The 15,985-nt window shown below is 46.6% G+C and overlaps 1 protein-coding gene across 1 annotated transcript in view; it reads right to left on the bottom strand.

Moving 5' to 3' along the window:
• Positions 1 to 15,985, bottom strand: part of KMT2C (lysine methyltransferase 2C) — a 205,659-nt gene that overhangs the window by 29,231 nt on the left and 160,443 nt on the right. The window contains exons 32-41 of the mRNA XM_025039018.1: positions 15,352 to 15,484; positions 14,904 to 15,118; positions 13,316 to 13,389; positions 12,029 to 12,211; positions 9,799 to 11,655; positions 9,055 to 9,347; positions 6,088 to 7,901; positions 5,422 to 5,533; positions 2,629 to 2,707; positions 1,038 to 1,101 (exon numbers count right to left, since the gene is read on the bottom strand). Of these exons, the coding sequence (XP_024894786.1) occupies positions 1,038 to 1,101; positions 2,629 to 2,707; positions 5,422 to 5,533; positions 6,088 to 7,901; positions 9,055 to 9,347; positions 9,799 to 11,655; positions 12,029 to 12,211; positions 13,316 to 13,389; positions 14,904 to 15,118; positions 15,352 to 15,484 (4,824 nt within the window). The remainder of the gene's footprint in view (positions 1 to 1,037; positions 1,102 to 2,628; positions 2,708 to 5,421; positions 5,534 to 6,087; positions 7,902 to 9,054; positions 9,348 to 9,798; positions 11,656 to 12,028; positions 12,212 to 13,315; positions 13,390 to 14,903; positions 15,119 to 15,351; positions 15,485 to 15,985) is intronic.

Below are 15,985 nucleotides of genomic sequence, written 5' to 3'. Positions count from 1 at the left end.
ATGCCAAGTCTCAAAAAAAAAAAAAAGTCATCTTATGGTAGTAAAACTCAGAATAAACCTTTTGACTCACTAGAAGACAAAGAAATGAATAAATACAATTCCAAGAAGGACATTAGCTGAAAAATTACATCCATGATAACAGAATATTGTCATACAGTGAGAATGCAACCAAAGCCAATGGGCACAATAAAGCCAGAAAAAGCCAGTTGGTCACAGCAGTTTGGTTTTAATGCAAACACGTGTTCAAATTATGGTATTAATGCAGGGGAATTTCAAAAGGTCAGACTTTGGGTTTGTTCCTAAACCCAGAAGTTCAGCACATGTATGAACGTGAAATCTAGTCTACTAAATTTGAAGGGCATTTGTCAAGAACAGGCTTTTTCACGAGATTTCAGAAGTTCTGCTTCTGGTAGAATGAGACCTACCGCAAGGAAAGCCTTTCTGGTTTCTGGAACCAGGAGAGCAGAGGTGAGCAAAATGAAAAATAATGGTGAAAAAAAAGTTAGCTAAACAGTCTGAAGATTTCAGAAAGGTTCAGTCTGGGGAGAACTTAAATGCTATCCTGAACCGCCTTGGGACCCCTGGAGGTAACTAGAAAGGTTCAGTGGCATCCTCCATCCTTGACCTTCACGCCATGCTGCTAACCCAACTTATTTCTAAGCACGGTCCCTACGTTGTTCCCATTTAGTGTCCTTGTCACTTACGCAGACAGTCATTAGAGTAAGGAGTTGTTTAATTCTATGGATTGTAAAGTGCCCAATCTACATATATATATAAAAAAACAACAATATTGAAGAGAATGGGGAAGATCATTTTTCTGTATTAAAATATTAATCTCTAAATCTTCATGCACAAGAAAAAAAAGCAATGAAAAGACATGCCTTGAGGAAAAGACGCCTACTAGGGTTTCATAAGAGATGAGGGCACTTAGACTTAAAGTAACACACCTACACTAACTCCAAGCTTTTCAAAGAACACAAATGTAGTGCAGACAAGCAATCCCCAGAGAACACATAACTTATTAGATTTATACTTACTGACAAAGCCTGGACCAAAATTTGGAGGATTAGGCCTAGAAAGCTGATGTGTTATACTGCCATCCTAAAATAGTAAAATTTACAAATAGGTTTATTCCACATTTCAGTTAAAGGGGAAACACTTTTAAAAAAGAGAGAAAGAAAAAGAAATGGAAGGGGGAAAAAACCCTTTAATTTCCTAAGACATCTTTAACGCTCTCATTTTTATAAAAAGTAGAATAAACTGAGTGGTGCCAACTCAATTTCTGAAAATTTTAAGCTATCTCTGAACTGTTATATTTTCTTGATTTAGTTGAAAAACAATTATATTTGAGGTGTGGGATTATTTATCAGAGATATAATAGTGGGAAGTCAAATATTGTTAGTACTTAGCTAGAGAACCCCCCAGAACCCCACTTTTTGATGACATCTACCTGGTTTCTCTTCTGCAATTAAGACAAACATGGGTTATAGACTGACTAAATTCCACTCAACGCAGTTATTTATAAACAAGAACCAATGTATCTAACAAGTACAAATAACAAATACACACTAATTAAAAATATTAGTCTTATTTTCTAATTAAATATCTTGTTTCTTCCGGGATGACTGAATAGTTATGAATCTTACAATTTCCTGGCAACAATCTGATACATTTAACTTGGAAAAGTATTTACTCAGTTGTGACAAGTTCTGCGAGACAGGCAGGAGCTGTACACAAGGTAACAATTACGAATGGCACCAGTAGCCTGAATGAACTCCCCAAAGCAGGCGGTGTAACAGCTGACAGATCAGCAAGGGAGGTTAAAGAACTTGCCCAAACTTGCACAGTATTTTCATAGTGGAATTGAAATTAAAAATTTAGCTATGAAGCTTATGCTTTTTCTACTGTATGAGATGGTGTCTCTCTTTTCCATTTAATAATAAGATGAATATAATTATCGGCAAAATAAATCTAAAGCACACGTGGCAGGGCAAAAAGGAAAAATTCCAAAAAGACGCGTAGAAGGCAGCTTGGAGGGCGGCTCTCGCCCCCAAGCAGACACTTGAAAAGAAAAAATTCCCTGAAGGAAACAGTGTATGAAATGAGCAGTACTACCTTCCCAGACATTGGTTGACACTAAATATTTAAATATTTATGCTTAAAGCTGATTATGATGAATTGTGAATATTTAAAAAAACTAAACTACTCCAAGGAATAAATACCAGAACATGACTATGTCTAAATAGAATGACTCTAATTATTTTCTATTGTTTATAACAGTTTTATATTTTAAATGTAATGAATTAATTTCAAAATGTAGGCTGGGAACATATTTGGTGGACTTAAAATAAAAGCAAACCAAAAAACTTAAGCATTTGGTTTCCCTCCAGTGACTTTCTACTCTTAAATATACAGGTCCTTTTCAGGGATTATTGCCAATTTTTTAACCTTAATTTGTCTTTCTCTTTAAAAGTTATAAAAAACCTTTATTTCTGCTGAGCTGATAACATATTCTGGCAGTGCTCTAAAGCTTCTACGACTCTCTAGAAGTGGCCTCACTCTAGAGAAGAGGCTTGGTGAGAAACACGAGACCTGCATCCTAGAAAGACTGGTTACAAGCAGCGGTACCTGATTGAGCGCCTGTGGCAGGAGGCTCTGGCCTTCGCCAGTCTGTGTCCCAGTCACCGAGTGGCCCACGAAGGGGAACCTGCGAGAAGGAAGCGCTGGGTATCAAACGGTGAACATCCAGAACTAAAATCATTTCGCGTGCTTAACAATGCCCCCTGCAGGAAGGAAGAGCAACGGCCGTGTCTCCCCGCCGAGGACATGCACCAGAGCCCGTTTCCGCGAGCCAAGGGCATTCAGCCCTCGCCGCACATGCCTCTGCGAAGTGGGGGCTCGCACCACTCCCGCGTTCCTTATGGTGAAAGGAGGCTTCCGAGGTTAACCCTCCCCACCAGGCACGAAGCTGCGGGAGGGAGCCAAAGAGGCTGCTCCGGTGGTTTGTCCCGTTAGACGCCTCGTTAGACCATAACGCACAATTAAGTCGAGTCTTTTGGATAAAAAAAATATATAGTGAAGACATAGCTTTATTATATAAATATAGATTCTAAAAAAATTTCTTCTTCTGATCTTTATTTAAAAATAATTGGGAGCTTATTTTGTATTCTAAAACTAAAGATGTAACTTAATTACGAGTTTCATACATTTTTGTATATTTCCATATCTAATGTTAAAGCAAATCAGAAATAGGTCATTGACAAAAAAAAATCTATATAGTTAAAAATATTTGGCAAAATATTATTTATTCTAATTAGAGCTACGGACACTTCGCAGACACGTTACTGCTTTAACGAAAACATTTCCCCTAGCTACCAAATGCTTCAACATAACGAGATATATAAATATATAGGGCACCATTTCCAAATTACGTATCAAATATTGTACATTAGTATTTAGGGGGCATTAGAATGGAGAACATATGCTTTTTAATTTTTTAATCAGGTTTTTGATTCTCCGCTCAGTCCGTCCCCCCACCACAGTCCTGATCTGGAATGATCTCTTAGTCCAGTCATCGCGATCGCCCTCAGTCAGTACATCATCCCACTCTGAGGGACCATCGCCTCCACTTCTTCAAAGCCCTTGGCAGAAGAGCAAACGATGTGCCTGACACGTGACAGATGTGTCGGCAGAGCTCTGCTGCAGAGAGACAGGACGCTGAGAGCAGGCAGCCTGATTCTGCGGCCCACCTTTAAAACCGAGTGCCAAATGCAATTTAGCGTTCTCATTTTGACTACAGACAGCAAACTACATTTTATCATTCATCATTACTTTGAAGTCATGGTGATCACTACACCTACCGCTAAATGCGTTAATGTATTAAGAAGCGTGTGTACTATAATTTTTAAGTAACTACATTCCAAATGTAATTGACTATATTTATATAATTGTATTGTTTACATTTATAAATGTAATTTTTAATATTTGTATTGCATAATTATATATTTACATAACTGGTTACATAATTGTAATACTACGTTTTTGTTTTGCATATAAAATGTTTTGACAAAGAACTGAAAACTGTCACAGGAATGTCAGAAAGGTTCCTGACAGAAGACGTTAAGAACCCCTGTGATAAAGTGTTAAAAGATGCCGGGCGACAGTGACAATCACTGGAAACTACTATCTCGGCTTTGATCACAACAATGTTTCTTACCTGCTTCCAGGTTCTCAACGAATGAAAAGAACTATGCTTTTAAGGATGTCCAATTTATCTTCGGTATGTTTATCTTAAATTTACACAGATTTTGTATTCAATTCCATAATCAACTCCATTCCTTTTCATAAACAGTTTTTCAACGAGATAATTAGGCTAAATTGAGGCTCCATCCTACTCCATCGACAGAAGTATCAAACAGCAATACACGTTAAGGCCCACTCGTGGCGGCTGCTACAAACAGATGGACAGCCACCGCCTGCGGATACTCTCACTCAGTAGGTCTGCAGCTGAGCAAACTCACCTGCATTTAAAAAACACCTGCACACTGTCGGTGGTCCACAACCCATACTTAAGGCACTGCAAGGAGGCTGTCTGACATCCCTCAGGGGGCTCAATGACTACAATTTCAGAAATCCATACGGTCAAACAACGCTTAAGTGTCTCCTTTAATGCATAATTTCCATTTTTCTGCTGACAGTCAAAAGGCTTACAAATCCTCCCATGCTACCTTTCCAATGTCCTTTTATCTACGCACCGACTTTTTCTAAGTCAAATTCGGTTTAGGGGCACTTATTAAGTTTTTTGACCTTTTATTTATTTTTTATATTAAAACACAGCTTATCATGTGTTCTGATAGTTTGTACTTTCCTTTAATAACGGTGGTAGCTCTTATGTGCAGATCCTATGCTCGGACGTGCTGGTGAGTTTCAGATGTCCAGCTTATTGCTGTTGATGGGGAGAGATCTGCGGACGCCTCTCACCCCGCCATGTTTCTGACCCGAGGACACTTATTTTAAAACCGAGTTCATAGCTGCCTTAAGTACTCAGTAGCTTTACTGAAGTGTTCCACGTGTTTGTTTGCATTTTTTCTTTGACGGAATAAAAAATATCCACGGGCTTAAATTATCGTCTTATGTCAACACAGAACAGTTTAATTTCTATTTTCCTGCTTATCGTCTCCTCTTTATTTGGGATGAACGATCTCTGTCCCAAGCTGATGTGAAGCATTAAGTGTTCTAAAGGTATTTAAAAGCACACTTAAAATACTTTGAATTTCTCGATTATATCCAACGGACATCACGACACATTTAAACACCGTTCGTTCCTAGAACGCAGGTTTTTGAGCCACCATACACTCCTCGTAGGTACGAGATAATTGCGCGCGTCTCGATGCCACGCGAGCGTGAGGCGGCGCCACCCACCTGTCCAGGGGCACGGGGGGCATGCCCATGGTGCTCTGCGCCATCACTTTATTTATGCCCTTAAGCGCCACCATCTTGGCTTTCATTATAGGGTCTGCGATCGCATCGAGATCTGAAGAGGAAACATATTTTAAAGTCACTTATTTCATAGTTCTTGGTTCAGGTTACACTAAGAGGCAATGCAACTATCACAAACATATAACGGACTCTTATTCCTTATTTAATAATCACTATGAAAGGTTTCTAGACTAGGTAAGGAAATACGATATACTAAGAACCTCATCCTGAATTTAACCCCATCTCAGTCCTACAAGACTCAAAACAAGAAGTCTGTCAGATATAAGGGGGGATTACAGCAATAATCCAAAGCAATGCAATTCTTTTTTACCCAAACACTTGCAATGCTACTCAGAATTGCTTCTTTGGTAAACATCGTGAATGGGAATTTGCAGTCATTTCCAGGACTAAGGAATACTACTAAATTAGTTATCACACCTTAACAAGGGGAAATGTATCAACTTCTTGAGGCCATGTCCTCCAGAGGCACAGAAATACGACTCTCGGTGCTTTGGCCACATGTAACTTTAACACTGAAATCCCATAAGCTAATTGCACAGCACCCGAAAGCCCACAGTAATAATCGCCGACACTCGTGGGGACCCCTACCGATGTTGGGGAAGAAGGGCTCTGACCGCTGGCGAATCATGGCCTGCATCTGCCTTTGCTGTTGCTGTTCTTGCCTCTCTTGGTCCAGAAGATCCTGGAGAAGTAGAGGCTGTTCTTCCAGAAGGAGGGGCCTCTCTCTATTCTGCTGGGCTAATGCTGGAGGGATCATCAGCTGGTGGGGTCCGGACATGCCGCCGGCTCCAGACTGACTGGTCAGAGGCACAGTTTGATTCGCAGGTTTTCCTGTTCCGAAACCGTGACTGACCGCCGGCTGACCCTGAATGAATCCTGGATTTACCTGCACACCCTGAGGAAAAGTATGGTTTAGCCTGGAGACTACTGCCACGTTAGAATTCACGGCGCTATCCATGACACGGCCAGGTGGCGTCACTAAGGGGGGTGGCAAACCTGACGCGCGACTGGATGGTGAGGCTGGCAAAGTCGGCAGAGGAGACCCCAACGGCCTCATGTCTGGATTATCGGATTTTTCATTAGCAAGTAAACTGGAAAGAACTGGAGTGGATCCGGCGATGCCACAAGGGTTCAGGATGTCTTCGGCGGGCAGCGGAGCGGACCCGTGAACACCTGCGCTGGAGCCCGCGGGGTCTCGATCAGCTCTGTGGTCGAGGAGGTCTGCGTCACAGGCCTGCAAGGAAGCCTTTTCGCCCTGGTTCACGTCCGCGGGGGCGGAAGCCTGTGCGCAGGGAGTGGCAACGGTGTCCCCGCCCTCGTCGCTCTTCACACGGCCACACCTGGCATCCCCTTTAGAATGCGGGGACAGCACTTCCGTCTTTATCTCACTGGGATCAGCGGACTGTGTCCACGGAGGATGTTTATCGGAAGGAGCCACAGGTTTATCTTCCTGCCCCTTTTTTTTTCGTTCAGCAGCAGCACACTGAGTATCTAACTTATCATCGATGGGGACGTTCAGGTCTAGTTCCTCGTTAAACATGCTTTTCTTATCTCCTAGGTCGAGTTCTGGATCAGTGTAGGCAATGATGTCAAATTCTCCTGACCTCAAGAGGTCATCCAGGTTGGGATCGTTTGTCTCCAAATTACCTAAAGTATCCAGTTCGTCGCCCTTGCCATCCTCTGCGTCTAGATTTAAATTCTCCAGGTCTTCATCATCCAAGTCTTTGACCTCAACCCCCTCCAGGTCTTTGACATCTAGTTCTTTTACAGACGGGTCATCAGAGTCAAGTTTCTCTTCGAGACCGTCAGAAGACTGGGTGGTTACCTGTAAATGATCAGATGACGTTTCAGCCGGTGTAGAAGTTGGCAAAGGGGCCTCTGAAAACTCACCCCCTAAGGGATGACTCAGGGACCTCATGACCATAGAAGATGAATGGACAGGATGACCTTGCTCTTGATGAGACGGTGGCACCTGCTCCAAATTTGGATGCGCAGGTAGCTGATTAGGTAGACCTTGGGAAGGTCGTCTCATGGGGTCTGTGTGTCTGGGGCCAGGCATGTCCGGCCGGGGAATGAAGCTGACGTGTCTTGGCTGAGAAGGGGCCTCTCCAGCACCGCCAGGAGTGGCACCGAAGTGCAGCCGTGACCTCCCGTCGGGGGCCCTGTGCCTCAATTCAATGAATGCGTGGCAGGCATGCTGAACTGGCAGGCTCTGTGGAGGGAAGTGCTGAGGCAGTCCCACCGGGTTACTCATCTGAGAGTTATTTAAAGGCCTGGGCATGTCTACGGGGATCGGTCTTCTCAGCTGCGGAGGCACTCCGGACCCTTGCATTTGCTGAGGAGGCACGAGGAAGCGTTCCTGACTTGACAGGGTGCCGTGACTACCTCCTGGAAATGCAAATCTAAAAGGAAAAAAAAAACAGCATACAGTTAACGTTAAGTATTTTGTTGAATTTAAGAGTTACCTCAAGAAAAGTTTTAGACTAAACTCAGATACAGAATAAACATTGCCAAATACTTAGGAAAAATGATCACGATTAGAAAGAACTTATAAAGTATCTACATGCAGGTAAATTTTACCTAAGCACCTTACACTGAACGTAATATCTGAGATCAGAAGACGTATGCGCAACAGACAGCGAGAACCAAGACGAAGGAACAGCCGCCGAGCAGATGGGACCCGTTGTTCGGAATGAGGATGCTGCTCCTAGAGCTGAGTAGGAACCCATTTTTTTCTATACCTGGGGAGCCTAGACAGGGGAAGCTGATGGGGGCCCCGAACGAAGGCAGAGCGCTAGCGGGAAGCACCAGGGAGACCTGCAGGCCTCTACACGTAGGACAGAGGCGCAGGCGTGATGCCGGGGCAGGCTGACCAGCCGCGCCAAAGGAATGAAGGTAGGAGGCAGTAAGCGAGAAAGAACAAGATGCGTCATCTATGAAGATTCAGCAGATTAATAAATGACGAGACTTTTATTATTTATACCGTACCTCATTCTAGAAAGGAGTAAAGACACCCTACAAATACACGTGACGCAGAACAGGCGCACGTTAAAACGAAGGTGGACGAAAGAAAAACAAGAGCGAGACTGTAGCATGGAGGGAGAGACTGGAGTGAGGAACACAGCGGATGGAACGAAAGGCCCACCAGCTTACAACCGTGTCTCACCCCAAAACACCCTGAAGGAAACAACCTGTCAATCTGGAAACCTCCACAAATATTTACGATGGAAACTAAAATTAAAAATGGGGAAGAGCATTCCCACTCACGTCTGAAGAGGCTCTGACTGAACATGGTAGTTACGTTTTAGCGGGGTGACTGGTCTAACGACCCGGCTGTGGCTGTAACGTAGTGCTGTCAATACGTAATGACAAAGGCACTCTTCAGAGGACTTAAAGGTAAAAATAAATTCCGTGGCCCGTCATTAGTAGACATGGCCCTGGTCACATGGCAGAGGGACGGAGGAGTAAACAGCAACGACCTCCTGGCTGAGGGCGACTTCGTGTCTGTTCCCTTCTGACAGAAACTGAAGTCTGGGACGGCACTGAAAGCGTTACCTGAATCCGTGCGGTCGCACCCCCATGCCAGCGACGTCGGGGGGGTAGGGGCCACGCGGGTCTTTCGGGAAAATGGCGTATCTAGGTGCCACGGGAGGGATGGCGGGCGACCGGACGCTCCCAGGGTAGGGGGGCGGAGGCCTGGTGAAGGCCTGGCCCGCGGCATCGGGCTGCCAGCGCTGCAGGGGGCCTGCGTGGGGCACGGCCGCGGGGTCCTGTAGCCCCTTCTCCTGCCGGCACGCCATCTTCTTCTGCTGCTGCTGCTGCAGGATGATCTCACGCAGCTTCTGCCTCTGAGTGGAACAGAACAGAGTCACTGGGATTTCTGAGTGCCGATGGCTCTTTAAACCCTAATGCTTCCAGCGTGGGACTATGGCAATGTTTAAATTACCTTAATGTTTTCACATATGCTGAAACAGTCCTTAGTTAACTAACCAATAGTTATAAAATATAACTTGATGATTTGGGTGCTTTGCCTTGCCAGACAACTATCACAAAACTGAAAGCTTTCATGTTTAAGAATTCCTCTACGAATTCATAAATATTGAAATTAGATACAGAATAAATTCAACTGAATTGGTGTTAATTTTACAGTTTCATTTTTTTTTTTTTTGGCAGCATGACAAATTCTACAGAGTATGAAGATAAACTTTAACATCTGTGTAGAAATTACTCAGTTCGATGAAATGAATCGCTTTCTCAAACAAGTCACTTACATCACCTGAAGACATACAACGTGTTTACCTGTCTCAATTTCTCTGTCTCTGCTTGAGACATATTTACAGTACTCTGGGTATCAGTGACTCCTGGAGCTGGTCCAGGTCCAGGGAGCTGGGGGACACTGGAGAACTGCTGGCCTTGAGAGCTTACTGGAGAGTTAGAAGGTGCGCTGAGGTCCCCCTCTGACCCAGGCCGCGGCTGGTCAGCGTCATGGGCGACTTGACTTGTTCCAAAAGCGTCAGGCTGAGATCTTGGTGTCATCGGAGGCTGATCGTAGGGATCACGAGCAGCAGATGGGGAAACGCGGCTGAAGGTGTCTGAAAGGCCGGGTCCAGGTGGCCTCGGTGTTTGGGAACATGCGTCAGGCGGCCTCACCAAAGGGCCAGGTAAAGCTGCTCCTCGACTTTGCGCTGCCTGCAGGAAAGGGTCCTGATTTGGCATGAGGACGGGCCTCGTCACTGAGGACCGCGTGAACCCCTCCGAGATCCTTGGCCTCGGCGTTGCTGGTGGCTGAGAGTACGGTACAGAAAGCCCAGGTCTTGGTGTTCCGGGAGGGTGTGCGTATGGGTCCGAAAGCCTCTGGTTAGCTGCCGATGGGGCGAACAAGTCTGCCTGGGCCGACGGCCTCGGGGTTGGAGGCTGCTGGCTGTATGGGTCGGCCGTGGGCGGCCGAGGAGTTCCCGGAGGGTGGGAGTAAGGGTCTGGGTTGGAGCGAGATGGGCCCGCGGGCTGGGAGTATGCATCGCCAACGGGCCGCGGGGCTCCCGGGGGCTGGGAATAGGGGTCCTGAGCTGGTGGCCTTGCTACAGACCCCGGCTGCGGGAACGCCCGCGAGGGGACAGCAAAAGGCTCGCTCGCCGCGGGGCGCGGGGTCAGCGGGGACTGGCTGTACGGGTCACTGGACTGGCTGTGAGAAAAGCCGTCAACAGGTCTTGGGGTCAGAACGGGCCTCTCGTAAGGGTCAGCGGGCAGTCGCCTCGGGGCCTGTGACACTGCTACATAAGGATCCTGGGGGGCTGGAGGCGCTTTGAAAGGTCCAGGGGTTGTGTCGGGAGGTGCGGGTGTCGCCAGTGGGCGTGTGTACGGGTCGGTGACCCGCTGTCTTGGAAACACGTCGGCCCGAGGCGTCGGTTTAGTGAAGGGGTCGCTGCTTCCTTTTGCCGTCGTCTGCTCCGAGACCACGGGAGCCCGGGCCGGGCCCAGGGCCTTGGGAAACTGATCGGCGGTCACGGGCCTGGGCGTGTCCGGGGGCTTTGCATAGGGGTCGCTGCTTGCGGACGAGGAAGGACATGGGTCTCTGGCGGGGGATGGCCTGTTTGCTGTGGCCTCGCTCGTCTGGGTGGGCCTGGGTGCTGGCGGCAGAGGTGCACGGGTTTCTGCCAGCGCAGAGGTTCTTCGGGGAAAGCTATGGCCCCCAGGAGGCGGCCGTGGGGTGCCAACCATTTTTGCGTAAGGGTCCATGGGAGACGGAGGCCGGGAGGTGGACGCCGGCGGGAAGAGCTGCGGGGAAGGCGGCTGGGGCGGTGCCAGGCTGTCTAGGGGGCCGATCCGGGCCTGGGTGGGCGGAGGGGGCGCCTGTGGCTTCACAAACACATCGTCCGCAGACGCCGAGGTCGGGGCGCCGGGGAGCTGCTTTGTAAACAGATCTTTATGGAACGGCTGTGCCGGGGACAGACTCCCACCGCCGGGCTGCGAGGTCACGGGGCTCTGCGCCCCGCCGCACGCGTCGGGGCCCGGCTGTGCCAGGAGCACCTGTGGGCCCAGCTGCTGCTGCTGCTGCTGCTGCTGTTGCTGCTGCTGCTGCTGCTGCTCGTTCTTCACCTGCTCCAGCTTCTGCGTGGCCTCGATCTTCGCCTGCTGCTTGCTCTTCTGGCGCATTTGCTGTTGGAAATGGAAAGAAGAAACAATCCCGCGGTTAGGGAAGACCGTGAGTGTCATGGGAGGGGACAGCAAACACAGGACTTCTCCGCCGTCGGGCGCGGGCTGTGCCCGTCCTGAGCAGGCCTCAGCCCTGCAGAGCGGGCCGGGCCCCAGCACGTGCAGCAGCTCTATGCCTCGGACAGCACGCGGCTTGTAACGGTTCAAGAAACTTTCTGAATCGACTTACAAACGTTCTACTGACAAAAGATAGACTATCTTTAATCGAAGTTAATAAGAACTATATTCTAACATAATGACTAAAGTGATTCTCTTCTCAATAAGCAAAAATGCGATTTAGAAACGCCAACTACTGAAAACGAAACGCCACACGTGCCTGCCTGAACTTCCACTCCTGCTCATGCTCCGACTCCCGCTGCTTCAGTGGGTCTCTGAAGAGGTCCGCGTCGGCGCGCACGCCCGGCTCGCCGCCGTCCTGCTGCTGCTGCCTCTTGGCGGCGTCGCTGGACACCTGCACCTTGCTGATGCGCAGAGCGGCTCTGTTGTCCCGGGCTTTTTGCTTGGTGAGAAGGAGAGGAAGATTATCTCCCAGTGCATGTTGACACGTTTACAGAAACACCACCACACGAACTGTATCATCGGAAAGCAAGAGGTCAGGTAACACAGCCGGGCTGTAGCCCTGTCCGGCCTCCCCCAAGGATGGGTCCAGGCACCAGCCCGCCTCTCCCCTCACAGTGCACCTGCCCCCTCTGCAGTGGGGTCAGGCCAGAGAGCCAGGTGTGCACTAGCTAGCACGCTCAGTTCCGACTTTCTTAACCGACCCGTCAAACATGGGAAAGTTCACGTCTCTCAGTTTAGAGTAACGGAAAAAATCAAATCGACCCTCCAAATCTGAAGTCTGGAATCTGAAGGTTAACATTAAAGAAAATCATCTCAATCCTATCATTATGCACCAGTCAAAGCAAAAGAAAACAAAGCATTAGCAGCACATCAAGAAAACCTTTGCTCTATCCAAATAGTCATTATCACCGACAATGTAATCATCGAAGAGCAAGTTGGAAGATAACTGTGTATACTTTTCAAAACAATAATGTCATTTTAATATGCTTTAAAATGGAAACAGGAATGCGAATTCAGTTGACAATCTTAATTGGGCCCTTTGGGAAACAACAATTCAGCATCTTAACTGTGAATCTTATAAAATACCCTAATTAATTCCCGGCAAAGCGCATGCTTCAGAAGCTCCTTAAAGGTGTCTAGATATGTCCCTTTCAAGATACACGAAGATTCTACATTGAACCTAATACGTACAAGAAAGAACGTCTCGTGAAAGAAACAATAGCACACTAATGCAGGCTCAAAATTTAAAACTCTTTTGAAGAGATTAAACAATTTTTGAAATGAAATGAATTAAACATGCTCCTAAAATTAAACTGATTTCAATCTTCAACATCCTGGTTCTGGTAACTAGCTTACGAAAACATCACACTTTATATTAAGACATAATGAGTTACAAAATCGCCATAAAAACAACGTTGATAATTAGTTGTACAAGTATTAACGTTTTCTGCAAAGAAAAATTCTTTTATTAACCTAAGATAATAAAAGTAAGACTCCAGTATTGTGTTTAAAAATATAATACATGAGAGATTATTAGAAATACCACATATGGTGCTCTCTCCTGTGAGCTTGCTTTTCTCCACAATTTAGCAATTTGCTTCACTCTAGTCGTCCAGTCTGCAACAAAAAAATACAGTATACACATTTACGCACAGTAATGACATGATAATAAAAAGGTTGATGAACTGCTAATGGTGAAACTTGTTCAGATTTTCATAAATGAGTAGCCCTAGATTAAGTTCTTTGTATAATACAAAATTCTCAGCACACAGGTCAAATATTTTCTGAATAAAGTGTTGCCTTATTAACCATCTCACTTGTAGAGTTAGTAGTTTTTAAATCAAAGGAACTAAAGCAGCCAAGATAAATTTAATCCGAACATAATACATCTCCTCAAACCTGTGAGAGTCGAAACTTAAAATTTTGTAAAATATCTTACTCAAAAGAAGTCTATCATTTTGACCAAAAGCAAGCATTATTACAAATAAGCATCTCACCAGCACTGTGCACAGTAAAGACACGGAAAAGTAATGATTTCAAGCCACTTCCATGAAATTCTCAGTGCAGGACAATACATAAAATGAAGTTTGGGTGAGATCTCAGTTAGTGATAAACACAGAAATGGTTCAGTCCATATTTAAAAAAAAAAAAAAAACTTCACAAAAGCTACTGAAAATGGAAATTGGTTGACAGAACAACAGCCCCAATGTGATATTTCCCCAGGTTCTAGAACCGCACAGTATAATTTAAAAAAAAAAAAGCTTCTGAAGAAACTATAGCTCTGTTCTGAGGACACTTTACATGGACATGAAGCGACTTAACATAACCAGATGTGCTCATCTATGCATAGTGAATGAAAGTGGGGTGGGGAGGTGTGCGTGTGGATCACGTGGGCGCACTGCTCTGACAGATACCCCGTTCCCCACCCCACGGGCCTGGCTGCTGGTCTCTCCTAGGTGAGGTACCACAGGGAGGTCGAACCAAAGGGCGCCTAGAAGACAGAGGTCACTCGAGAGCCTGCTTCGGGGGCCCCCTCTAGGAACCTACAAGAGCTACGTGCTGACAGCCAGGAACCCATGCCAGCCGGTTTCAACGGCCCTTCCATCCCGATCTGCCTCGCGACGTGAACTCAGGGTAACAAGCCGGCATCTGCTTACAAATGTTCTACAAGTGACATTTCATTAATCCAAATGGTTCGTCTTCTGCTTAATTGGAATTTCCAAAACGGGTGCCATCTGTATCATCTGTTTTGCTCCCCACCCCGCCCCAAGCAGACTAGAGAGCAGCGGGGAAGGGAAGGTGATTCTGAGATGTTTTACTGGGAACAATACTTAGAACTGAGTGATTCAGCCCAACGTAAGACTCCTGATTCAACACTAAGATTCTGTTCCAGGAACGGTCTGTGCCGTCGCGCACGTGGCCCAACACTGACTCCACGTGCTCAGAAAGGCTGCTGGGAGCCAGACGTGCACTCGGCGTTCACCGAAATGGACTTCTGGGCAACATGCGGGGGATGCAGGCCTAGGTCTCAGGAAACGTGGGTGACTCCGGAGCCCCCCTGCCACAGTCAGACAGAAAACCAGAACGCGTCACCGCGTGCGGGGGAGGTGGCCACGTGGGCCGGCACTCACCGGGGAACTCGGCCTTCAGGCCGGGGAAGTTGATGTTCGTGTACAGGACGGGGGCCACCGTCGCCATCTCCCCCAGCGCCTCCTCCTTCTCCCACTTGAGTGTGCTCCTCTGGGCGCTGGACAGTGTGTCACTGTCCCCCTCTGCAGGGGCAGTGGCCGGCACCCAGGGGCTGTGAGGGTCACCGGCCATGGGGGTGAACGGCGGGTTTTTGTCCCTGCCAAAGAATGAACAACGTTACTGCACAAACATAAAACAACTTCCTCAACACTATGGTTAAGTACGATTTCACTAAACCTGATTATTACGAAATAGCTAAAATGGTTGAAGACTTTTAGCAAAGGCCACGATAAATGTAATGCGCGCTGATCCCGGGGGCACAGGAACAGACTGGCGTTTACGCAGTGAAAATTACTTGAGTTTCCACAGAAAGCGAAGGCTTTTCAATACCTGGCGTCAGCGTAAGGGGACTGTGCCACGGCAGAGAAAGTCCCCAGTCCACTTCCAGGAGGCAAAGGGGGATGCGGGAGGTGAGGGCCGGGTCCAATGAGACCATTCATGAGTGGCATTCGTGAAAAGACATCTTAAAAGAAGAAAAGAACAATCCGGTTTGCACATTACTCGTAAGCGGAAAAGCACCAGGAATACCTCTAAATAACAATTTGTAACGCTATTTAGAAGCTGGATATTTTTTCAATGTTATGTTGTAAAATATTGCTCAAAGAGTGACTGCTTATAAAGTTTCGAAATGTGGTCCCTATAATCCTGTTTACTTCGCCACGGTACACTGGAGACAGCGTGTGAGTGGGAGGCTGACAGCCCTGGGCTTGCATCTTAATTCTGCTTCTTGTTAGAAGCAGAAGTTGCTACTTCTGTAAAATGAAGGTATTCTGTAATGTGGCTGACATCATGTATGTACAGGTCTCAGCCTAGTGCCTGATATCCCGTGATTACTCAGTTTGTATTAGCTCAAGACAAAAAATCAATCTCAGCAAACGCTAGTAAGTTTTAACAAATACTCTTTCCCATCTTCATTCAAAATTTACAAGCATATTTTCTTCTATTTTACTCTTGTCTGTTAACA

This window comes from Pteropus alecto, unplaced genomic scaffold (assembly GCF_000325575.1).
Source record: "Pteropus alecto unplaced genomic scaffold, ASM32557v1 scaffold48, whole genome shotgun sequence".
Lineage (NCBI taxonomy): Eukaryota > Metazoa > Chordata > Mammalia > Chiroptera > Pteropodidae > Pteropus > Pteropus alecto.
The sequence above is the reverse complement of the archived record's forward strand: the minus strand, read 5'-3'. Positions and strand labels throughout refer to the sequence as shown.